Below are 27,523 nucleotides of genomic sequence, written 5' to 3' on the forward strand. Positions count from 1 at the left end.
TCAGCTGTAAATTTTTTTTTTTATTCATTCTTTTGGCAAACATGAAAAGATCAAATTTACTTAAAAAGAGATTTGTAAGAGGTTTCCGTCTCTTATTGTTTTCTTAACCTTACAAGTCATTAACAACTATGCTGTATATAACACTTTGTAACAACCTATTATATTACAGCGAAGTTTGTTTTGCATCATTTTGGTCACTATATTAAAGAAAACAGGATATGAAAAGAATAACTTAATTTTTCAATTTCATATTTATATCTTCAGCTGAGTAATTTTTGGTCTTTCTCTTCCTTGACAGCATAACAGATACAACTAACACAACAATAGCTAAGGCCGACACTCCCCCTCCAATAACACCAATAACCACGTTTTTGTTTGAAGTCATGTGCGGACTTCTTTGCTGCAAAAATCGAAATAAAATGAATATTGATTATAATTGTGTATTACTGTACTATTCCAATATATGAAATTCCCAACGATTGAATAAAATCAAACCCATAAATATGAAATCGATAATTGATTTTTCTGTACAGTAGCATATTATATATTTGTGATTTATTTAAAATTCCATGGTCACACTGAATCTTTTGCTATTAATCTGATAATTATCGATAAAAGTTCTTTTTGCAAATCAAGGGCGAGTATATGTGTGATGACAAATGGAACACTTCAAACCTTAATGTAGCTTAAAGTGTGTCAATGAAATGCAAAAGATACTAAGGGGAAAATCAATCTTATAAGTAAAAAAAACAAACAACGCCATCTTTCAAACAAAAGATTGAGAGATGAAAAAAACATTAAACACATCATAAAAAGATTGAGTATCACGAAGCAAATCAAAATTGGGATAGATATTAGATGCTCCGAACATTTGGTACCTGCAATGTTGCTCATGTAAATTCAAATCTTATATCAAGATGCACAGTTAAAAAATGTGAGCCTGGTATCTATGATGAGCTAATATATTTAAAAAGTATAATTTAAATACCGAACACCAAGTCGAATTTAAATGGGGAAGTTCAAATAAACTGTCAAAATCAAATGCTAGCAATCAACGAAACAAGTAAAAAAATAACTGGCATATTCAATACTTGTACAGACAATTTCCGGTTAGATTGTAGGTTAAACCTGTTTTTGTATATTGCTTGACCTCTTTCTCGTTAACAATTGTTTATAGTTCCGTTTTGTTAAACGAATAAGTAGAACAACGCAAACAGACAAAATAAAACTAGGTGACAGTAAGGACCCAGTTGTCAAAACTGAGGAAACTTACAACACAGGAATACAACACAACTAAAACAATTGAAACAATTGAAACATAGATGCCGAACAATAAAGATTTAGTTAATAGTAAATTTGACATAATGATTACAAAACAATTTTGTGTCGTTGGTAGTATATAGTTTAAAATTTCTCGATTAAGTTAACATTAGTATTTTATGAATAGACGGGTATTCAATATATATAGAAACAACGAAAATCTACAACCCATTAGTGGGATGAGAAAATAAAAAAAGTAAATGTCTAAAGTCATTTGGTATAGGTATTAAGACTAGACGATCTTTGGTAATTATTTGGCTGCTCAAACATCGGTGAGGTTTACATAGCCTGAGTAGCAGCTTTACGCGCTTGACCTTTGTATGAGGTGTATCTTTGATATTCTTAATTTCTAGTTCAAGTAGATATATTATTTGATTCCTACCAGAACAGTTTGGATGGTTTATTAATGAGTTTCATCAATACACTTGTATGTGAAATTAAATAATCGAATTTCAATTTCTTTGATTTTCCCTTTTTTTCAATGGTCTGAAAGAACGTCGACTCATATGAATTTTACTCCTACTTTTTATTATGTTTTTGGTGATGTTCATTAGACGTGTCTCTGTACTTATTTGTCCTTCCTTGATTTACTGTTCTATGATATTGTTTGTCTTTCTTTTTTACTGAATTTGTCTATATGTCTTTTTGAGTTTCTTTGATCCATATAACATGGTTCTGTACTTGAACATTTCGTCATGAAATCCGTTTTGAATTTTCATAGGAGTTCAATATTTTTGTGATCTAATTGAACACGTTTAGTCCCGTAGAAACATTTTCAACTAGGAAGACTTTTGTTACACGAGCTTCGTCTTTCATTTTCTAATATCCGTGATGTGAGTTATGTTTCATAAACACATTTGGCCATGTTAAATGTGTTTACGCCTACATATTTTCATAAAAAAGATATATTCATAAGGGTTTTATCCTATATACTATTTGGTATGGTATTTTGTCATTTTTCTTACTTTGACAATAATTTGAAACAGATTATTCGCAGCCTGTCGCAGGCAAAACAGGTAGATGCTCAGCATGCCGACACGACGTTTCTTATTCCGTTTGAAGTCCTTACGACTCGGATTTATCTATATGTGTTTTGTGTACTATTGCTAGTCTGGTTTTTTTTTAGCACTGACGTTGACAGTTTACTTCTTTGTATGAGCTTGAACGTCTCTCTGGTATTTTTCTTGATTATACCTCAAAATATCGGTAGGTAAATTTCATAATATTATTTACTGTGAATTTTGCTGATCTGCCCGCTTGTTTTTATGCTAAAATTAAACATACTGGAATTGTAGTAGTCTGGATGATTCGTTTTGTAGGTAAGACCTTAGAAAATGTGTTCCCATCAGTGAAGTCAAAGAATTTCTGGACAAGATTTCCTTTGGTGTCTTTTATAAATACTCTAAATTTTGGCATGCAGCAATCACCACTATAAAAACATACATAATTTTTTTAATTTTCAAAAATTCTCATAGAAGTCAATTTCAATCTTAGAAAGTATTAGTTGTAGCGTAATATTTCATTCCCGTATCGATGTCAAATTTTCTGAGTGCACACTTGACCCAATTGCAATATGATACTAAAATTGAGATCCAAACGCATACTTCTAAATAGGTGTTTGGTTGATAACGTCGTAACTATAGTAGAACATGTATACTTGGTGTCTTTTGATATCTCACTGCATTTTTACCTTGGAATTAAACTCAAGGTCAATGATCAATGTTCTAGATTTTTTATCTTCGTATTTGACTATATTTTGCTTTCGTATTACAATATGTGACCTTGATACGGGTCATCTAAGTTACCTGGTGTAAACCAAAATAAGCTATTGTTGCTTTAATTTCATGTAGAATGACATTACATCGAAATAACATAAAAAAAATGCACGCGCGTTATTCAATGTGCACCAATTTTTTTATGTTATTTCTTCATAGACAGAAAAAATATTACAGTCATTCCTTAATTAAAGATTAGACGTCGCGAGTCCAGATCTCTAATTATTTAAGTTTTACAATTCTAAATTTAGTTTCCTAAATATACCTGATGACAATGTTATTTAAAAAAGTCTCCGTTCCATTCGTAACTTCTACATCTATTGAATTTGGCTTGCAGTAGACAGTTTGAAGTCCTAATGTAGCTTGTACGCTGACATTCAGACCTATATTTTGGTAGGAACAATTTTCGAAATTCATCGTTTCTAATATACACATGGAGCTCATGCTGATATCGTTCAACGTTGGTGGAACAAATTCCGAAACCTTAAATAGATAGTGAATGCAGGTAATGAAAAAATACCTTCGCTTTGATCTTCGTTGATCAATTATTCATTATATGAATACACAAAACTTAATTTATAATATATGTTTGACTCGAATCGATCTGCGTTCTATAATCGACGTGCGTTACTCAGATCGGTGTCCAATGTGACGCCATGTTCTTCAACCAGCGTCAATTATTTTGAAAAATTATTACACCAGGGTTTTCGATATCACAAACTAGTCAAAACATTTACTAAATTTTATCATCGATATAAGGACATCATTCGTAAATATAACTCAACATGCAGACTTCTTATACGTTCAGTTATTTCACATCCAATTTTTTTATGGAAATATTCTTTATAAAGCACAAAGGTGTCAGTATTCACATTAGAAACTAGCAAAAACTTTGAATAGACTTAATAAGAAGGGATATAGTTACGATACTGTTGTCAAGTCATTAAAGAGTGCATATTTTGGCGTTAATATTGAGTCACTGATAAGGTCTTTGCATCGGAACTAAACACATTTATTCTTGAAACAGTTGTTGGCATGACACGGGTTGTGTTCTTCTAATATATGTTATGATGGTATGATATTAAACCCCTAACGGGAAGGATTGTACCTGATGTTCATTTGATGAAATCATAATCTTTCAGACAGTTTAATTGAAGTCTGGGGCTGGCATGTCAGTTAACTGCTAGTAGTCTGTTGTTATTTATGTATTATTGTCATTTTGTTTATTTTCTTTGCTTACATCTTCTGACATCAGACTCGGACTTCTCTTTAACTGAATTTTAATGTGCGTATTGTTATGCGTTTACTTTTCTACATTGGCTAGAGGTATAGGGGATGGTTGAGATCTCACAAAAGTGTTTAACCCCGCCGCATTTTTGCGCCTGTCCCAAGTCAGGAGCCTCTGGCCTTTGTTAGTCTTGTATTATTTTAATTTTAGTTTCTTGTGTACAATTTGGAAATTAGTATGGCGTTCATTATCACTGAACTAGTATATATTTGTTTAGGGGCCAGCTGAAGTACGCCTCCGGGTGCGGGAATTTCTCGCTACATTAAAGACCTGTTGATGACCTTCTGCTGCTGTTTTTTTTATTTGGTCGGGTTGTTGTTTCTTTGACACATTTACCATTTCCATTCTCAATTTTATTGTCCGCAATTCGACGTATAATGTAATTATATTATTGCGTCAAGTCCGTTAAACGGACGTCGACCGAATACGGAAGCCAAACATTTGACGTCTATTTGAGAACAATTACAGACGTCAATTAGATTGACACCCACATGGTCGTCGATTTGTGAATCTTTTTTATTACGTTAGATTTGAAAACTCTTTTAAGGAACGGACGTATATTAGAGACAGGACGTCGATCTTAGTCTTACATAAATAAATGTACTATCATATCTCTAATCTGATAATGTATTCCACATTTTCTATTTCTGATCATGATTTCTTTGAAACATGGTTTCTTCTTACAAGTAAGCTATTAAACCAAGAGTTCTATGTGATGAAGTTTAAATCGTAACTATGAAAACTTCAAAAAAGACAACACGATTTTATTGACCACTTTAAAATACCTATTTTATAGATGATGATTGATATAGTTCAATTGTCGTATCACAATCCAACTTGACCTACCGAATTAGACTTATCACCGGATTTATTTTTACATGAACAAAACACCGGGTTCCCCATTAGGAAAGGGTCTGCTTACCCGTCCGCAGCATATGCGATTCCCTTCGGGTTTTGTTTGTGTTATTTTTGCCCTTAGTTTTCTGCGTAGTGTTTTCTATGATGTTGTTTGTCTTTTAATCGGTTTTCGTTTTTTAACATATACGTTGGAATATCACTTAGTTTTCTTTTAAATGCTTCCAAAATATTAGTTTTTCACATCTATGTTAATATTTAGTTACTCCCGGTCAGGTTTAATTCTTGACCCAATACACTTTTATCGCAATAAAGCAGACTAAATATAGGCCTTTCGGTAAACAAGTAAATTTACATCGATTCAAAATGTATTGAAATCATAACTTAATTTTTATCTTGTATATGTATTTTATCCCCCATTATTGATTGTGTTCCTTTTATTTATTTCAATGCATGAATGTTACGAACTTACCATATATTTCAACACCTTTTGTTGCAGAACTCGATTATCAGTGGTATTTACTGATATTTTAACCGTCCTGAAACATTAAGCCTTGTAGTCATAAAACATTGGAGTCATGTTTTGTACTCGTACTCCAAAATCAACCAATCAAAATGTTGGATTTCATGTTTCGAGCATGATTTTTGTGTTCCGAGCACTGAGCAAAGTTTTATGACTTCAACCGAAGATCATATTATTGAGGTTTAATTATTAATTGGTCAAAATCATTACATATTATGCAGAACCATTACTAAATACAGTGTATTATGTCATATGAGAGCGTATCAAATGTATAGCATTCTTGCATAAGCTAATTCGCTCGGGAATAATTGTGCTTCCGGCAATTTGAATCTTTTTATCAGGGTACTACGTTTTTTCTATTTCTCATCTTGTATTACACTTTTAATATACAAATATTAATAAAGAGAATTGGAAAATTAACTGAAATTGTCGAGGCAACAAATATTAAAAAAGACAAAAAGCCAATTATAGTACACAAAACACAACATAGAAAAATTAACACTGAACAACTCAAACCCTTTTTCAAAAACAAAACAAAACAAAACAATTAAACATACATAAAGCTCAACAGTATTATTACATTTTCTCTCTTTACAAGTTTACGTTAACAATGGTCAATTTGTGTAAAATTTGGAAACGAAGTGCTTTATCAATATATGGTTTATCTATTGTTGCATTAAGTTTTAGTGTTGTTTATATGTGGATATATTTAATGCATAGCTATGTTTCGAGTTAACCAAGAATATATTTTTATTGGTTATGGATATCATACTGAATCGTGTTTAATTGACACATTAGTACTTTTTAGTTGCATGGAGGTTAGAACATATTAAGCTACATATAATTAATGTCAGCAAGATAACTTATTAGGTAAACTGTCGACGCATGACAAACAAATGCAAATATAGAAAAATTAAAAGTAAAAATTAAAGCTAAAGAAATCGATATGAATTGCATGTACCAACGAGCTACATTATTATTGAAATCTTAATGAAAAAAATATAAGCTTTCATTAACACTTACGTAACAGATTTGATATTTCCACCTCTTATTGTAAATGTTATTATTTCAGAGTCTCCACTTGGAATAAACACACGTTGGGTTTTTTGAGACGTTAGGTATGACAAATCATCGACAGCCGTTACGATGAAAGTTTCATTTTTAGTTCCAAAATTTGTCACATTGCAGCTAATGTTTGATATCATTCCAGAATACAATTCGCCTAAAAAACATTATATGCAACCACTTGAAATATGCAATACAATTTAAACAGTGTACGTTTACGTAAAGCTGTAAAGTTCCATAAGCTACGCGATACATCAAATTTAGTATGTGAGAATAAATTGAACGCATGTGATAGCTAGAACAATTTGTTTGATCTTAAAATATGTTTTCTAATTTGGATCAAATTATTAGAACGAAATATTCATACTCAGCACACTTCGCTCGAAGCAAGTATCAAGGCAGTAAATGCTACAGCAGCTATTTTTTATCGAGAATTTCCCGACTTGCACAACATTAACAAGAACAACTTAAATACCGGGTCTTAACCTGCGTTGCTGTATGCAATCGTTTTAGGTGATTTGTGTCCAGAGAGTTGTCAAATTTCAAAATATCGACAAAATTGAAATGGCTGTAAGGCGATCAAGCTATCGACCGAATTAGATATTGATAGAAAAAATGGACTAACACTTTTCTGGTACAATGATCGAAAATCAAACTTATACATGAAATGGATGAACGACAGCTGAAATATTCATACACAGAGCAACTGAGCAAAAATAAGAACCAGACAAAGTAAAATCTATTCGCTTCGATGGAATCCTAGAAATGTTTGACTTTAACTTGTTTTGTGTCAACTTTCCAACTTATTCAAAAAGGAAATGATGTTTGGTAGATCAACAAATTGCTTAAATGATACAACTAAACATTATCAATCTGCAGAACAATTGCAATAATTTCCTTACTCAGAATTCCCTAATGTTTCGACGGAAGTTTTCTTCTTATGTTCTTATGGTCAGGCATACGAACGCAAGGAATGACGAACGCAATTGAGTGGTTTATAACACTGCTATAAACGTTAGCTACGCAGGTAAAAAGGGAAACAAAACTTTCAATAAAACGTAAAACATCTGAAGGATAGTTAACAGGTCAATAGAATGTACTGTTTCAGATTAATATTCATTTTGAATACTAGTGGTTCTTTCAATGTTTCGCATTATATCCAGTGATACGATAATATCATACTTTATAGATGCATTTGAAAAGTATAAATGACGGTAACAGTACAATACCGCTGTGCGAAAGTAATCAATCGATTGAGATAAAAACAAATCCGGGTTACAAACCAAAACTAAGGGAAACAAATCAGGTATAAGAGGAAAACAACAAAACAGCAGAAACACTAAGGAGCAACAAAAAACAAAAGGACAATGCAACACACACCGAAACGAACTATAAGATAATAATTGACTTGATACAGGACCTGTTGGTGTGGCGTGTCAAACCTCTCGCGTTTAAGGTTTAATTGTTAATCAATATATTCATACATATATAATCAACTCAATTAAGATTTCAACTTCGTACACAAAAAAACACTCCAGCACTTGGTGCTAATTTGAGGTTTGATTTCAAATTAACGTACTAACGATTATCTACTAGCATATGTTGTTCAAACTGAAAGTGATGCTATATGTTTAGTACATTTTCAATACACATGCACTATTCACATATACTATGGTATAAATACTTTTTATGTATTACCTGTGTCCGAAAGAATTTCAATATCAGCAACTGAAGGTTGAAATGGGTTTTCTGTAGTTCTTTGAAATATGTTAGAGTCATCATGACCTTCAACTGTCACCCAAAAATCCTGGATTTTAGACAAAATGTATTTATGGAAAATGTCTGTGGTTCAGATAAACATTTACATATTTAGGAAAAGGTAACACACACATCTGTATGTTATACTTTGCCTTTTTGAGGAAAGATTTAAACTATTTTATTACATCACTAGACTAATATTATACGTATATTATAGATTTATGTCTGCACTAAAATTAGTTTTTAATCCAAGCTATACAGTGCCTTAGCCTGAAAATACACAGGCTTTATGTATTCGGTTTTCAGTTGTCTTCAAATTCTTACATTGTGTTTGAATTGACCACTTTGAAACTACTACATATGCATATGTATTACTTTCAAAGGACTGTCACTCGTGTAATATAAAACGCGTCTTGTTCAACAAATAATATATCTGATATCTTAGATGTTGATTGTAATTTACCTGAAATGGAACTTTGAAATCGGCGACTGCAATATTTTCCTTGAAATCAGAATACACTTCCACAGGTTGACGTTGGAGCTCAGTCTGATTTTCGCTGTAAATAATTACTGATTCTAGGTTTGTTGTTTCATTTAGTCCTGCGACTGATACTGCTATCGTTATGTTATGACCTAAAATTTGCAAAAGCATTCACATTTTGTAATATATTTATTCAAAAATAAATTGCCATTCAATTTATGTATGACTAATTCAAATTGTAACTACTTTAGAAGACAATTAGTGCACATAAACGCTTGAATATAATTAATAATGACGCGGCCATGTATACACATCTCAAATGCGATTTTTGTTGCAGATGTTATTGAGTTATATATATAGTTTCATGATCTTTAGGGATATGGTACTTTTTATGGGTTTTTTCCCTATTTTTTTTTAACAATCTTGAAAATACCCCGCTTCAAGTCTAAACTGCCCTTGTTATCGTCAAATCCGTCAAATCAAAAACCGTACAATTAGGACTGTTTATCATTTTACACAATTTTAAGAATCAGCTATACTAGTATCATGCATAGCGCTAACAGTTTTGTAAATAACACCATTGGAGCAATTAAGCAGTTTAAATTTCAAGGATGAATTTCTTTCTTTAAAGACATTCTGATACCAGAATGGTACTCACAATTAGATCTTTTTTTAAATTTTTCACCATCCGGTTTCGGAATATTATTTTTGGGGTTTCCAAAAAGTCAAACTTAAGGCTTTTTACATGGTATGTCTTTGTAATATTTATTACATGTAACGCAGAAAATGCATTTTCGTTATGGTTTTATTGCATATTTGTATCGTATTTTAAATGTACCTGACAATGGTTTCCCAGAAATATCAAGTAGAGAACCTTCAAAACGTTCCAGTAGTTTAACTTTTATCTCCAAATCCCCTTGTCCTTTAACTTGAACAAACCAAGTACTTCGTCGATCATTTTCCAACGTCCACATGCCTTCTTGAGGATTCTAAAAAATATTTCAAATTGTACAATATTAAACAGTTAATTGAAATTGCATGTTTAAAATCAGTTAACATAAATAAATTAAAACGACTCGCACACATATAAAGTTTATTCTTATATTCGCCTGTTGTTTATTCTTTATTTTTCTTTCTCAAGTGAACGAAAAGTAAATGTACAAAAATACTGAACTCCGCGGAAAATTCAAAACGTAACGTCCCTTATCAAATGACAAAACCGAAAGCTCAGACACTTCAAACGAATGAATAACAACTGTCACAGTCCTGCCATGTACAGATAAAACCTGTGTCCAAACCCTAATGCTCGGAAGATCGTCTCGACAGGTTTACATTAGACAATACTGAAAGTAAGCTTATGTTTACATACACAATATATTACCAATATGTGAAATAGTAAACATAATACCATTATATAGTACAAAGACAAGATAAAAAATATAACGTGTCCATACATATATTTGACAGAACCGTTAGTACAATAATTTTCCTCTATACTTCAAAACGCGAATAATTATAATAATGCATTGTAAAGGCAGATGTTATACGTAAAAAAACAAGTATTTTGTTCATATAAATTTATTACATTGAAAAAAGAACATACCATAATACTAGCGATGAATGTGTTTCGTCCAATGTAATCCAAAGTATCACGTCCCTTAAATATTTTTTTTATATCTGAAAATACAAATATCCATGTAGGTATGTTTTAAATAAATGTTTAATGTTCTTTAATTTGTTTGTATTGTATGGTATTGCTATCATTTCCTATGTTATCTTTTAGTTTCCTTCTGTGTGTGTTGTATTGTCGTTTAATTTTTGTTGCACTTCAGTGTTTCTGTTGTTTCGATGTTTACCTCTTATAGTTTATGTGTTTCCCTCAGTTTTAGTTTGTAACCCGGATTTGTTTTCTCTCAACCGATTGACGACTTTCGAACAGCGGTATACGACTGTTGCATTTATTCAACAATAAACAAGCGATGGATCGTTAAAAAGGGATCATTTGCTGGTCGTTTTGTTTAAATGACCACCTAATTATAACTTAGATTAGGTTTTATTTTTAAAAACGACAAACAACCAATTACAGCAAAACAGAACATTCTCATGGTAAAAGTATCCACAATTACAATCCACACAGAATAATTGATTGATTGTTGGTTGCTTAACGTCCAGTGGCAAATATTTCATGCATATTCAGGACGACACACAGAATAAAAGAACGTATAAAACAAAAGAGAAAGTGACAAAAGAGGGTGGATAGAAACTACAAATCAATGCAACGTCAATGTGATAAAATATTTATGAGTAAGTTAGAAAAACTTCAATTGAAAACCTGTTTTATATTCATAAATTAAATGAATATAAAATGAAATAAAAGTGACAATGATTTAAAACATCGTATGCTTATGTTGACTGTGTTCATTTAGCCACATACATCAATCATGCCAACAACATACATCTTAGCATCAAATTTAATCATTATATATCTTAATCCAAAGCGAAATTTATTAGTGCTTTTAACTGGTTGATATATAACATGATAGAAAAGGATCATAAACACACATTTATAAACGTAAACCATTCAATATAGGTCAAATTACGGTCTTCAACACCGATCCTAGGCTCACACCGAACAGCAAGTTGTAAAGGGCACCAATATTAACTATAAAACCATCAAAACGGGAAAAAATAATTGCGCTCTTGTAACCTTATCTGATATAACAACTCTGTTTAATTGTTATCTTTCTGTGGGATTACTTTACAATAACATTAGTTTGAAACAATCACAATCAATATAATTAACTACAGAACCTCATTAGTATCGTATGCTTTCTTTGTTTTAGCTGATAATGCTTTGTGTTTCTAGTACATTAAGTATCGCACATTAAAAGATTAATTAAAAACAAAATTAATACACAATATAACAAATACATTATGAGCTTTTATTAAATTAGCACCAAAATAATAAGACAATGAAGTACAAAAGAAAGTAGACACCAAGGAGACAAAACATAACATGGTCCTTTACGAGACATCAACATGAGACGGAGAAAGCCATGTCTGTTGTTTCTTCAATTTCTAGTTGTGGGGAAATTCTCATTGTGTACATATTTATTTTTTAACTATGAATGATTTAGATACTGTTACAGTGGTACATAACAATAAAAGACGATATCTCTGTAAAAATCCGCTGATCGTTTTAATCAATTTCTATTTCTATTGTTTAGGAAAAATAGGCTTCACATGGATCAAAATTAGTATTTGTCAAACTGCTATTTGTTCAATAATTTTTTTCCGATAAAGCGTGTGATTCATAAAAAAGCAAACGTATAATACATACTACTTGGACCAACCAGTCGTATATCTCTTTTGCTGCTGGTACCATTAATCTCTATTACAAGAACAGACAGATATGCGTCAACTGGAAACGAAAACTCGTTTGATTCCATCTTATTCTTGGCAATAAAGACATATTTAATATCCATGTTTTTCTGAAACCAAATTTTTAAATTGTCGATAATGAAATAAAATTACATATTCGTACTCCAAATATTGATTTCGAAACAGAACGCGCGTCTGGTGTACACAATTTTAAGTATGATATCTATGATGAGCTTATATGCAAATACAACCTGGTCTCTCCTCCTGCAATGCACTGCAAAAAAGTTAAAGATTAAGCAACACAAACCCAACAAAACGGTTAACTTAATACGTGGTATGCAGGTTTCGACCTTTTGTTTTATAGCTTTTCATCTTTTATATAAGCTTTGGATTTCAAATATTTTGGCCACGAACATCACTTGTGTGACATGTTTTGTCGAAATGCGCATCTTGTGCAGGAAAGTTGGTACCGATAATGTTATAAAGCAGTCCAAACTTAAGTGGAACAAGTCTTTTTGGTGTAAAAGAAGTAATAATCGTGTATAAGTATCACAAGGTTGTAATTTCATGCATGTATCAACAATTGAAAAAAGAGGCGAGACTGTGCCTTTGGCAAATGGGAAGTATCTGTCGTAGATGTTCGTAATTTTTACAAAATTTCATTTATATGGAACAACATTATTTTCTCAAAGGAAATAAAACAATAACTACCTCCAGCAATGTTTTCAATGGTTGTGTTATTTCTCGGTCTGGTGCAGCTATTATAGTTCCTCCAAGACCAGCAAAGAAACCACCAAATGTAGGTGATCTCTTTCTTCTGTCTACAATATAACAATCGTTTGAACATTAAAACTCATTTTCCGTCATTAGGAATCTTATAATTAATGCTTAAAACTGTCTGTGTGTAAGATTTTTGTAGCTTACCAAGCGGTATGGATTTTGTTCATATAAGAATTATTGCTAAAGGTCGTATTGTGACTTATAGTTGTTAGCGTCTACGTTATTTGGTGTTTAGTGAAGAGTTGTCTTATAGGCAATCATACTATATAGTCTTATTTTACACTCCTGAATTTTTTTTTAGATAGTAGTCTACATTGTGTAATATTGAAACATGATATGGCAATAAAAACATATGGTCTTATTGACAAAAAGACAACTATCCACCAAAAACTAATTATGTGAATATGACGTTATTGCGTAACCTTTAAAAATGAAAAAAATGTACCGTAATGTACGTTATAAAAGGCAACGACGTACTAAAATGTGTAACAATCACCAAAAAAAAACCCGAAAGCCACTGGATAACAGATTATTGGCTTTTGACAGACACATAAATAGTATTGTGTTTTAACCAACACATACTATTTTACAGTTGTGTAACAAAACAGCATAAAACAAACGTTTATAATGAGTTGAAAAGGGCTCGATCATATAAGATCAATGATCGTAAGAACAAAAACCAAATAGAAAAAAGACACAAAGTATCAATGTAGCAGTAATCACATTCACTGAAGGGAAGTTCAAAGCCCAATTTCAACTAATGAATAAACCTTTTGTGTATATACTTAAATATCAGAGAAGCGATTGGAGAATTATTTAGTTTATTGCATTCTGGCAAATGAGTAGTGTTCATTCTTTACGCTTAATAATGAATACATAGCAAAAGATGTTTAACATGTGAACGCAAATTGGTTTGAAATTTGCGATCTTTCAAAACTTTGATACAATTCGATTATAATAAGTGTATACATTAAATGCTTCTTTAAGTTCAGTAGAAGGATATTTTACATTGATGAATCTGATTTCCATTCAAAGCATTATAAGAAGATGTTACTCCTCTAATTCCATCCATCGTGATGTTCCCGGCAAATAAAACTACTTCTTTAAAACTTTGATAAGTCGAATTTGATGATGTCCAAAACGCGGATAAGATGACGACATTAAGGCAGTATTAGTAGTAAATACTAGTAATACTAGTAAACGCAAGCTTATGAATAGCGTATTAAGTGGGATATATATATACTCCAAACACAGGCATTGTTACAAAGTAGAAAGTAGAATAGAAAATAGAACCGGGAAGTGTGTCAAACAGACAACAATCCGACTAAAGAGTAGAAAAACAGCATATCCACCAATGAGTCTTCAAAGAAGCGAGAAAATCCCATGACAGCAGGCCGTCTTCAGCTGCACAAAAACAGGAAGGATTGAGGCCATAAAGGTTTACATGTTTTGGACCTAAATATAAAAGTGGTGTTACTACATATAAATTCTTTTATTGGGAATCGTAAATATATTTAGATAAACTTGACAGTTTTGTTCATTGCTGCTTGTTTAAACACTGTGTCAGCTTCAAACGTTAAATATTTTATTATTTGTAAGATGTATTTACGTCTGAAAAAAAAACATTGGTCGTATCATTCGACATAAATTGAATCATAATGAAAAGATGTATACCGGTCAGATACATATCCTGATGTGGTCAACATCATTTAAAACAAAATCATTGCCACCTATGATCGGTAACCCCGAGGACTGACCCTCTAGAATAGCTATATGTTTTGCTGTTAATTATACATACGCGAGGAACAACTAATAGGTTGTTGTTTGGTCTGGATACAGTCACTTGATTTTCCTTTTTTCAGATCCCCCGAGCAAACTCCCGTCAGAAATGTAACCAGATGTATATTTTTCTGTTCAATCAAACGACCGACTGACTCGCATAGAAAATGGTCTTTCGGGTCAGCATCAGTGAACAAAAAGGCACAAGACCCATTATTTGCATGTGTAATGGCTACAACGATAGAATATATTAATGTTTCTATATAAAATAGATTAAATTTTGTAATAATTACAAATTTATCTTAAAATCATACACTTGTATGAACATTTAAACTTAGAAATGTGTTAGGGGAAAGTTATTTTTTCGAAGATCATAAATGTAATTTTAAAAGGAGTGTAAGCAGAAAGCTATAAATATTTTCCGGCAATGAATTATCTGTAAAAAAAGTAATGCCTATCTTTAAAGTAAATGATTATTTGATACATCAGTATGTTTTCGATTAGTAACATTCCACTTTAGAAATATATCAAAATAATATGAAACATCATCCAACGATACAATGACCAACCCGTTTGTAGTCCAGTGAATGCGTATTCTGGACAATCATCTCCCCCATCTACTGTTAACTGATTTAATCTGTTGAGTATTTGCTGTCCATCTGATGTTTGGTAAAACGTATTTTTGTTTACTGTAATTAAACAAATTCCTATTATATATTACATAAAAATATGTTTAATAGATGGTGTTTAAGCATAAACCCATTTTTAGATTCACTAAGTAAAATAGAAACTAACACCACGGGGGTGTCCAATTCGAATTAGTGACGCTTTTTTCTTTTATCATTAGAATTTTGTAGAGATGTCTATTTTAGTGCTTTTGCCGGGTGTTTTACGCAAAAAAATATTTGGGGAATGCGTTCATAGCTCATACGTGATTGATCTTCATATTTTAACACAAAACGTCCTTGAGATATTCGTTTGCATGCGTTAACACAAATTTTCGGTGTTTTCGATTTGTTCTTGATATATTGTTATATATTAATCACGACAAAACATTTTCATCATGACATGTCATTTATATCTGTGCTTAAAAAGTATGTCATGATGAAATTGATATACAACAAGCGATAAAGAATTATATTTTGCGTTCGTTTAGCAGTCAAAGACGAAAGTCACGTAGGTACAAATGTCAGAGGCAACAATACACCAGCATGCTCTCACGCTCATCCGATGTAAAATTGAAGTCAATACTATATTTATAATTGCGAAAAAGGGAGTTCATTTTTGTGGACTAAAATCTTTATAATTTTGCTTACCAGGATCATTAAATGTTACCAAGATATAGTTGTAGAGTTGTGAACTGTATGCCTTCTTCACTATATCTATAGCTTGACCCCTTACTTGGAAGATATCGTCACTCATAGAACCAGTATTATCGATTACCAGTATAAGTGATAACGATTGTTGAAAACAATTGTAACAAGCTGGTTGATAGACGAAGTTTGCTACACTAATAGGCTTTCTGGTGGACGTCTTGATGGTACTTGGAGATACTGTATTTCCATTTGATTTGGTTGTAGATATTGTGCGACGATTTGAAACCCACGAATGAGTTGACATTGTTGAGAATGCAACTGTGGTGTTCTTCTCCTTCACTACCGGAGGGAGATATCGTATATGGAATATTCCTTCAAAGGCTTTTGTTCCTATCGACGATACTAGTCCATTTTCTAAGAAAAATATACTTTAAGTTTAATAGCTTATAATTGAATGTACATTGGACAGTTCAGCCTTCCTACGACAGTAAGGCGTCATAGAAAAAAATATAATAGCCCTTCAAGAATCGTAATTATCTGGACTACTAGTCATGGTACAGTAATAAATTCCCTATCTAATCAACCAATAATATTTAATAATGCATATACCAATCAAGGTAAATTTCTGCATTAAATAATGTGATAAAATGTTTAAAACGGGGAACATCAAATACACCAACAATGTGTCACATAGGGGAAATCTAAGTAAATATGCATTAAAAGCGGATATGGACATGCAATTCAGTTTGATTTAGTTGCAACGGATAATGATTAACAAAATATACATCAGATATGTGTATGCGTGACTGTAACATTTACCTCTTTGACAAATTTAGATGAAGCCTACGAAAAGTTAGTGAACATTTGCAAAATAATACACTCTAGAAATAGAGATATACGTGAGAAAGTAGAACGTTTAAAATGTCGAATCAATTGCGATTATCATTATATGAGTTTGTATATTTTCTAACACATTGATAATTGTAAAATGTTATCATTTTCATTTTGTGTACAGATTCAAACCTTTATCAACGAGGAAATGTACTGAAGCTGTAATGGCGGCATTCCCACTGTTATTGTGTAAGAAATAATGAGGCGATAAAAGATATTCTGGAGTTTCTTTGTTTATACCACCACGTGCTGGAATGTCAGTTGAAACGTCCAATGTACCACCATGACTGCATTTTCCAACGTCCCGCCAGTTGTTATCTTGTGTACAAAAATTAGAAACATTTGGATTATTCACTGTTTTCCACTTATATAATCTTAGCAAATAAAGCATTCCATGTTTTGAAAATAGATAGAATTGAGAGTGGAAATGAGAAATGTGTCAGAGAGACTACAACCCGACTTAAGACCTTACAGAGCCAAAAAAGCATCGATGCTTTTTGGCTCTGTATCGCTGTTTTACCATTGGTCGATCAATGGGTATTTAAAACAGCGAGAGAAATCCTGCACTCGGAGGCGGGCTTCAGCTTGCTCCTAAACAAAAATGTGAACTTGTTCAGTGAATTTGGACGTCACACTAAACTTCGAAAATATATAAATGAACTAAGATTATAAAAGTAGACAGTACTTATATAGGGAAGAGGCTCTTGATTTGGGACAAGCGCAAAAATGAACCGGGATTAAACATGTTTTGTGCAATCCTAACCCTCCAATAAGTCAGATGTCAGAATGGTTAACAGGAGAAACTAAGCAAAAATGATAATGACACACGTATACATTTACAAAAGCTACTAGGAGATACTGACATGCCAGCTTCACACCTCAATAAAACTAGTTGAATATAAAAAATCGAGCACAATTCCTCCCTTTAAGGGTTTAACTATCATACCATCATAAAATATAAGAGAAGACTATTACCCATTTCATGCCGAAAACTTGTTTTAGAATAAACCTGTTGGTTTTTTTTTCGATGCAATAACGCTATGAGTGAATCAATATTAATTCCAAAATATTCCATTTCAATAACATGACTAAAGTATCGTAACTATAATATTCCTTCTGAATAAGTATGTTAAAAGTTTTGATTAGCTTTTGAGGTGAATGACGAGATTGTAAAGCTTTGCATATTAGAATATCACCATGTACTGTTATAAATGGAAAAGACTAAATGATATACTAATTGATCCTCTTTTAATTATATTGCAGTTTATTGATACATACTCCATGGTTTGTTGCCTCCCTTCCCGCCTCTTGTTTTAAGTTCAAGATAGCCACTGGTCAGTTTTTTTGTTATCAGGTTATATTTGCAATCACCCTCTCTGTAATTATAAGACAAATGACCTAAAAGTTTTCTTAAAATTTGCTAATAGAGATATATAGTTACATGTATAAACGGGTCTCCAAAAGTTCATTCGATCATAAAAACTGTTTTTATCTTTGGTACAAATATTATTGTAATCTACTCATATCTTCAAAATATCAGGGTTTTTTTTACAGATAAAGTACTATAAATATATATGTATGATACTATGATATCTAGTCTAATACATGCAGATTAATTTTCTTTTTCTTCTTTCCATGTGTCATTAGACATGTTACGAAAAGGTATATTCTCGACGCTGAGGTTGACAAATTAGACTTTAAATTTGAGGACGGTGTCAAAACATTGATTATAGATTTAAATAGGTAAAATTTAAATCCTGTGCGTCTTGGTTAATTCAAATTACATTTACCTAGAACAGCATTATGTATTTAACATCTTATGTACGACAACTGCTTTTGTGATATCATTGCTGGCTAAAACCTGTCATCAGACATAAAAGGTGCTACTGTACGCGCGTAGGAGTGGGTGGTCTCGAAAAAGGGGGCCGAGGGTTATACAAATTCATTCAATTCTAGATTGATAATATTATACATAGTAAGCAAGTTATATTTAAGGTTTTTTTTGGCCAAGTTACTCATTGCGCCTTTTCTGAACTCAAAACTTCTGTCCTGCCTTTTTCAAATTTAATCCTAGTCCCCGGCCTCTCCCTGAAAATAACAACTGGTACCTCCGTAGGGTAGTAATCATAGGTACCCATTCAACAGATTCAATTTGAAAAAAAACCATATTTGTTGAAGAGAAACTCCTAGCAGGAAAGACCCATCGGTCATCGGTGTCACTTTTTTTCATATTCTCATTTTCTTATGAAACAGTTGGCGAATTTCCAAAAATGTTTTAGGAATTTATTACTGAATACAAAATATCTGCATAAGGTGGTTTTAAGATATAAATGCACACTTAAGTCATTATGCGATGCTTTTGAAACTCTGTAGGGTTGTTCAACCGACGAGTAGCGAGTCATATTTTACACAAACGCCGTCTTGTTCTAAACATACATGAAATATTTGCCACTGAACGTTAAGCAACCAACAATCACAAACTATTATACAGAAAATACAAAATGAGCTGAAACTTTTGAAATTGAGACAAAGTTGGAAGGAAATAAAGAGAGAAAATACATGCCTTCGAAGCTATATGACCGGGCGAAATTTTTATATTTAGTGCAACATGCCTTAAATTGAAATTGTGTTTTAGTTGTTTAAAACAGACCCCGTTAGATAACAATTGACGTGATAAACAACTGGATCAAAATACATATTTTTTTTTTTTTAAACTATATGAAAACGATCGTTTATACAAATATATATTCACGAGAAGGTATGCAACTGATTAAAATACTTAAGACTATTTGCAAGATATATTAAGGGCTCGCCAAAGAATTCACACATGTATGTACCCCGTATCTCCATTGACCCGCACATCTACTGCATTACCCCCCCCCCCCCCCCCCCCCCCCCCCCCCTCCAACACACATACAAACATTTTTTGCAGTATTATTATAGTTACTTAAAAGTATAATGGAAAATATTAATATCTATTTCTTATATTTCTAATCGCATAAATGTAATTGAATATTCGTTCCATACGGAAATACCTGCGAAAGGATCAATGCAGTTTTTAAATAAAATACAACGTATACACAGGTAATCTCTTTAGTGTTGTGACACAGTCCCCACATTTAAAGTGTAAATTGTCAACCTCAGCGTCGTGAATATACGTTTTCGTAACATGTCTATTTAAATGTCTCAATACATAGTATGAGTAAAACAAACTAATAGTTTAACCAACAGGCTAGCAAAAAAGAGATTTTTGTTTATATCAAATCATTTGACTCACTTCTCATCATTGCAATTACGACAACTAGCTTCATCAGCGTCTGACAAGGGAACGTCAAATTTGTCTGTCATACCTAAAAGAAAAAGTTTTTTTTTATCATTTTTAAAAGTGTTTGCATCTTGATTGGCATGCGCACCATTTTTTTATACATTCAATTAGTTACTGTAATGTTATGACAATTCGCCGTTTCAGAATCTAATGCATCCTGGGTAATATTTTCAAAAGCGTACACCAAAGCGTTTTGATTGGTTTAAAACGTTATAAACAATGGAAATTCAACCAATGACGTAACGTTATTTTCTCTTTGGGGTACGAACAATGAAATTACCCATGATGCTTTTGATTCTGAAACGGCGAATTTAATTGAACAGACGAACTTTTGTATTCCTGGTAAATAGTTGGTACAGGAAGTCATGGTTTCACTAGTTTGTAAATTTTCATACGTTAATTTAATTCCCGCTGCAAATGTTTACACCTGTCCAAGTCAGGAATCTAATGTACAGTAACTGTCGTTTGTTTATGTAATTTAATTTTATACATGTTTCTCGTTTCTTGTTTTTTATATAGATTAGACCGTTGGTTTTCCCATTTGAATGGTTTTACACTAGTTATTTGGGGGACTTTTTTAGCTTTTTGTTCGGTGTACGCCAAAGCTCCGTGTTGAAGGTCGTATATTGACCTACAATGGTTTACTTTAAAAATCGTTATTTGGATGGAGAGTTGTCTCATTGGCACTCACACCACATCTTCCTATAACTATGGGTTGATGTAAGGTTACATATTAGTCAAAACCTAAATATGAAAAGAAACATTAAAAGTCAAAACAATCATTTAAAAGCAAGGGATGTTAAAATGCGCTGAAACTTCAGAAGCTTAATGGCAGAAAGGGACCTAAATTGAAGTCAAATTCATATAAGGTCTACTTCCTGACCGCTTGAGTGAGTTGAAACCTTGGTTCCTGCTAGAGCCTTAATTTATGATTTTTTTAAATACTTTTCGTTCTCTGCACTTTACGGTAGTTCATTTTTGCCATAATAACTGTATGTTGAAATGTCCATGGAAGAACCTTTAATGAAGGATCATATTGCGTGTACAGGCATTGAATCATGTACTTACCGAGATTTTCACAGATTTTGTTGTGTTCAATTTCTACCCAGTTTGTGTTACAATAAAACATTTGAAGGGTCAGTAGATAACGTCCAATTAAATCCGTAATGAAATTTATATCTAGTTTGTCTTTTGTTGATAGTTCTATAATTGTCTGTCTCGTTTTTATCAAATAGGTATTGCCTAAAAATATATTGTCACATACTAGTAACAAATCAAACATTTGCAGGAAAATATAATGCAAAGTGGAGGTAAAGCACGAAAATGTCGCAAATGAACATTTAAAATAGTAACGTGAAAATGAATCTTATATTTGTTATAATTATGAGCGGAACATTTGGTCGGGAGAAGCCTTCCTATTTTTATAGTTCTGTAGATGGCTTTAATAGGAAACTTACTCCCCACTCCCCTATTTTTTGCAATCAAAGAAAACCATAAAAAAAAAGAATAAGCAATTTGAAGTTTATATCTAGTTTGTCTTTTGTTGATAGTTCAATAATTGTCTGTCTCGTTTTTATCAAATAGGTATTGCCTACAAATATATTGTCACATAACAAATCAAACATTTGCAGGAAAATATAATGCAAAGTGGAGGTAAAGCACGAAAATGTCGCAAATGAACATTTAAAATAGTAACGTGAAAATGAATCTTATATTTGTTATAATTATGAGCAGAACATTTGGTCGGGAGAAGCCTTCCTATTTTTATAGTTCTGTAGATGGCTTTAATAGGAAACTTACTCCCCACTCCCCTATTTTTTGCAATCAAAGAAAACCATAAAAAAAAAAAGAATAAGCAATACTAAAGAATATTGCGCAATATCAAAGAATATTGTGAATGCCAATTGAAGTTTGGCTGTTGAATATACATTGACGTTCGACTAGGACAATATTTGTACATCTATATAACTAACCGCGCTGAAGTACGTCCATTACTCATAGTTCATTATTCTAAAAGTAGGAATGTTCGTTTTCTCAGGAAATGCGTTTATTTTCATCCAAGATAGAATTTATTACTTGTGAGTCTCCATGCGCGATATGCATATAGAAAACGATTATGTTTGGGTTGTGATTCTGGCTTTATTGATGTACATATTAGGTGAGTCTGAATGGTACTTGGCTATGGTATGTTTACTTTCGCTTTCGTGTACTTTTAAGGTCATGTAATTCATTTTTAACCAGTACCACGAATATCAAATGTTGTAGTCCCACGTTGATTCCTTATAGCTCACATCGTTGTACTATCATGGTCTACGGATTTTTGAAACCATGACAAATATTTCTTCACGAAAGCACTCTTGCGGTTGGGTGAAAACAAATCACATTTGTTTTTAATGAAAGGGAACGTATAACCTTGCGCAATGCACTCGGGCGTGTCTAATTTTCGGCTCTCCCTTGACACCATTTGCGAGTATGGTCTTGAGGAAACGATGATAGTCTGTCGGAAGGGGACGATAAATGGCTGACCCGTGTTAAGAGAGAGCCATATCTCTTGCACGTTAAAGACACCCTTGTAGATTTCGAAAAAGAGTAGGCTAATGCCGCTACAAGGCAGCACTCGCACAGGCAAAGTGGAAAGGGATTAATATAAGTTGCAAAACTTGTTTCCCAATCCACCATAAATAAATATGTTTAAACTAAACTATTTTTAACCAGGCAAAATTTTTGTTATCACGATCAGTCCAGTAATGCTGACTTTTGAATTGTTTTACATTGTCATTTCGGGGCCTTAATCTGTTAATAGCTGATTATGCGGGTGCTCATTGTTGAAGGCCGTACGGTGACCTATAGTTGTTAATTTCTGTGTCATTTGGTCCCTTGTGGAGGGTTGTCTCATACCACATCTTCTTTTTTATATACACAGCAAAGAAAGTTTACAAAAAAAATATGTTTTACATGTATGAGTAAACCATTATAGGTCGAGATACGGCATTCAATGCATATGCTGATAAAACTTGAGTCAGAACCGATTTGTATCGTCTATGAAGTTTTATAATTATAGACTTATTTATTTTAAAATTAATGTTCAAACTGACCTTCAGCTATCAATTCATCAGCCATGATATGTGTTGGATTGTTATAAACTTCTTTAAACCTTTCACTCATACTTGAGATAATTAGATCCACTACTTCTCCGTAGTTTTCTCTTGCAGTTTCATCTACAAATGAAAATTTAATTGAAGCGTGTGTCTTGTCATGCGAATAAAAAGATACTGATCATATTTTATTTAAAGTCATATGTAACGAGTGGCTGATGAAAAATATTGTTAATCTAATTCTTGAACCAATGTATGTATCATAAAGTTAGTTTTCAGTGCATGATTTTGCCATTTTTTACGCATCCATTTCGTGATATTGTCCAAACATTACGATTTCACTGGGTCTGGGTTTTTGTGAAAATAAGGCAGCTAATTAACGGTCGTGTTTTGAAGCCGAAGTTTACCTATTGTCAACTTAGTTAACAATCAATAAATAAACATGGAAATTCATGTGAGCACGTGTATGACATGTACAATAAGATAATACTTTATTTCGATGATAGAGAGATGTTTTCGTTTGATCATTTTCTTTGCCAGTTTTAGTTCCCCTTCGCACTTGCGTCTTCCGATCACCGGATGTTTACGAGAAGGTCACGCTGAGGTAACTGCTTACGGAAAACATGTTGGCTAATTGTTGTCTGGAAGCTAGTTAATTTCGGCAGCCAACAATCAAAACAAAAAATAATTTCTTTAAATTTTGACAAATTTTAGGATTTTCATCAGAAAAATTATATGAACATAAGTTCCGGATAAAAACTAGCCATTTAGTTATGAAAAAATCAAATGCATCATTTTTTTTATATGAAGTTCCCTATGACTTAAATAATTAAACAAAAAGATCTGTTGAACGCGTCAATGAGGTAGCAAACTGAATTGAAGACAAAGAAAACAAAAATAAATCAATGAGGTCATCATAAAAAGAAGAGTTTTACTTTATATAACATAACAAGCTCTAACTATATTACCGCTAGTCAAGAACAGTTGTAAATCACTTAACAAACTTCGAGACTTAATCAATGGTAAGTTTTTTCTGTATTGTTTGGTAGACTTTGGTAGACTTGTTCGACTTTTCGTCCACTTTCATTAGTGCAATGGCGTTGTCAGATTCTCTCCGTCGAGTATGAGTGCACGAATGTCCCAATGGTATATTATCCCGAATATTTTTTTATCTAGTCATTGATTTATATAATGTAACGAAAAGGATAAAACTGAAAGATCATTTTTAATCAATGCCATATGGCAAAATCAAGGGTTCTTTATTCAAATGATTTGCACCACGTGAATTTGTCCTTTTTGATCAAATTACCTCCCTTAGCTTAAAATTGAAAATATAATTTATTTTAGCTTTGTGGATAATTCAGTCCTTTTCCGTCATGTATCTAAAACCAAAAATTCAACCTACAAGGTGTTTCCCTGTATGCGAACAAATCATGAACAATATCTTCTTGCATAAAATTATGTATTTCTGTTTTGAATCTTGCTTTTTTTTAACGATTTTCCGTAATTTTATATGATCTTATACAGCAATTATACTAGTATGGTTACGTTTCCGATTTTTTAACTAAAAAGGAGTAAAGATTTCAGAGTAGACAATGTCCATTTGTACATGGACAGAAGCCTTTAATAAAACATGCACAATTTACCTATATGCGAACAAATTGTTCATTCGACAAAGGTATTGGCATATTGGCATTTTTGTTTAAGGGGATTATATAAACCTATTGTAATGGCTGCCGTCATGATAAGGCAAAATGGCCGCTATGCAAATTAACAAATTACCCCAAGTTTTGCCATAAACTAACGACATGTCAAGTATATTATGATTTCCTCTGAATTCTAAAGAACAAATCAGGCCCTATGTCTGAGCATGTAAGCCATGCTGTCTTCAAAACATCAATAATGAAATTCATGTATTTAACATATCTATCAAATTCGGTTATTTAAGTGAAAGTATAAATCTCGACCATTGCAGTGCTCCATTTGTGTTTTTATTTATAGTTGTTAGGATGTATAGTTATTTTTAACTTTGAACAGCGGAGAGAGAAGACCTAGAATATTTAGAGATAAGTATTTTGAAAATACCCACCCTCCCTCCACTATGCTAATATAGTTGAACCATGTATTTCGTTTTTGGTACTTCTCTTTTGTTCTTTATATTTTCAGGTACATGTGTATACTAGTAAGTGAGCTCCAGTTTAAAAAAAAAAAGTCTACTCCACTGATGAGGAACCATTTGATGCCAAATTGCAGAAGTCAGACAGTTAGACGTTGGATTTATAAACATATTTGTTTGTGCGAAATTAAAAAAAAAATGTGTTTGGCAACTTCGCTGCGTGTGATGAACTACAGTTGCAGTCAATTATACTGCCAACAAATCTTAGTTGTACAAGCCATCTCGAATAGACACTAATGTTTTAAACGTAATTTTTTTTATGTTCAGGGGACCGTGAAAATAGGAATAAATCTCTAATTTTGCATTAAAATTAGAAAGATCATATCATAGGGAATATGTTTGCTAAGTTAAAAGTTGATCGGACTTCAACTTCATCAAAAACTACCTCGACCAAAAACTTTAACCAGAACGTTAACCTGAATTAAACGGGACAAACGGACGGACGAACTGACGGACAAACAGACGGACGCACAGACCAGAAAACATAGTACTAATAAATGGGAAATTAAAAGGGGACGAATGATGAAAGGACAACCATAGAGAACGGAACATGCCCCGATTAATAAGTGACGGGTGCATATTTATATAAATTTATGAAATTCACTAAACGTTCATAAAAAAAACTCCACCCTCCCGAACTTAATCAAACAAATAAAGCAGTTAGAGGGAATATTAAACCATATTACAAAGAAATTAAAAAAATACATCATGGTCAAAAGACAAAGGATGACAATTTACGAAACTGCCATGCTAACACCGGGGGTATGGTGTAAAAATTTAAATATTTCATGAATATTTAGAGAATATCATATGTGACGAGATTTTTTTAACGCCTTTAAATCATTTAGTACCTACAATTTCTTTTGAGTTTTTGATCTTAGTTATTCCACAACTTAAACCAGTTTTCTGTTACTAGTAGATCCTAATAAGAGGATGCAGTTAACATCGAATCTTTTGTGTTGATCCTAACTTTTGGGATTCCTTAACATGTTTTAATAGTATTTGAAGACAGCTTTTTCTTTGACTGAAGAAAAGACTCAATTGTACATAATAATTTAGACGAATTGGTGCTCAAAGAGTGAACGTGTATCTTGAAAAAAAAACCAAGATAAAAGTAGAACATTTTGATACATATTCAGTTTTTTTTTTTTTATTATAGACACTTTTACAAATCTTAATTGAATACAAAAATACGTTCTTTATAATCAAGTAAATGATTTTATGTTGCCTTTCAAATTGCAAACCAGACTCAATAAAGTTTACTTTTTTAACGTAACTATATTAAAAAAAAAGATTTTACACGCAGGTCCCCTGAGGTTGTAAAACTCAATGTGAAAAACACTAAAAACTAACAAAAAAAGTACAAAACAATGCTCTCCTGGAGATGTAAACTAGTGAATGACGACGCAGAAGTCATTCCAATTTTGGTACAACGCCAGTCGTGATTTGTCTATGTATGGTAAAGTTATTTCCCACGAACTTACCTTTTCCGAATATTGTGTCGAGTACAGCAACAGCACTTTTTTCAGCATCTGGTGGATTGCCAGTTATGTAGCTAACAGCAGCCCGGGCTATAGCCTCCTTTGTTATAGCAGAATGTGTATGATAGGTTGGATATTTAAATTCCATAAATAAGAACTGAACAGATGGACATATCAATGATATTCCTAACACCACGTTAATTATGGGGACATGCATTTTCATACTGACCAGGA

At 32.4% G+C, this 27,523-nt stretch overlaps 1 protein-coding gene across 1 annotated transcript; it reads right to left on the minus strand.

The window, feature by feature from the left end:
- On the minus strand, positions 1 to 27,523 carry LOC134711748 (von Willebrand factor A domain-containing protein 7-like). Its single transcript, XM_063572585.1, has 20 exons — positions 27,293 to 27,523; positions 23,633 to 23,755; positions 21,606 to 21,779; positions 20,490 to 20,562; positions 18,491 to 18,588; positions 17,345 to 17,530; positions 16,322 to 16,735; positions 15,575 to 15,694; positions 15,025 to 15,237; positions 13,158 to 13,267; positions 12,406 to 12,556; positions 10,669 to 10,742; positions 9,904 to 10,054; positions 9,048 to 9,217; positions 8,525 to 8,633; positions 6,785 to 6,983; positions 5,711 to 5,777; positions 3,361 to 3,578; positions 2,605 to 2,749; positions 1 to 400 (listed from the first exon to the last, which is right to left on the minus strand). Exons 1-20 carry the CDS (start codon positions 27,510 to 27,512, stop codon positions 233 to 235), a joined length of 3,183 nt encoding a protein of 1,060 aa, XP_063428655.1. The 5' UTR covers positions 27,513 to 27,523; the 3' UTR covers positions 1 to 232.

This window comes from Mytilus trossulus, chromosome 3 (genome assembly GCF_036588685.1).
Source record: "Mytilus trossulus isolate FHL-02 chromosome 3, PNRI_Mtr1.1.1.hap1, whole genome shotgun sequence".
Lineage (NCBI taxonomy): Eukaryota > Metazoa > Mollusca > Bivalvia > Mytilida > Mytilidae > Mytilus > Mytilus trossulus.

Bases quoted from the DNA above. Each gene is read 5' to 3' on its own strand.
- LOC134711748 (XM_063572585.1), bottom strand. From the start codon at position 27,512: ATGAAAATGCATGTCCCCATAATTAACGTGGTGTTAGGAATATCATTG. The intron at 15,238-15,574 runs GTTGGTCATTGT...CTATCGTTGTAG, and splicing joins ATTCACTGGACTACAAACGG to CCATTACACATGCAAATAAT. The intron at 401-2,604 runs GTATGTTTAATT...CGATTTTTGCAG, and splicing joins TCCAGACTACTACAATTCCA to CAAAGAAGTCCGCACATGAC.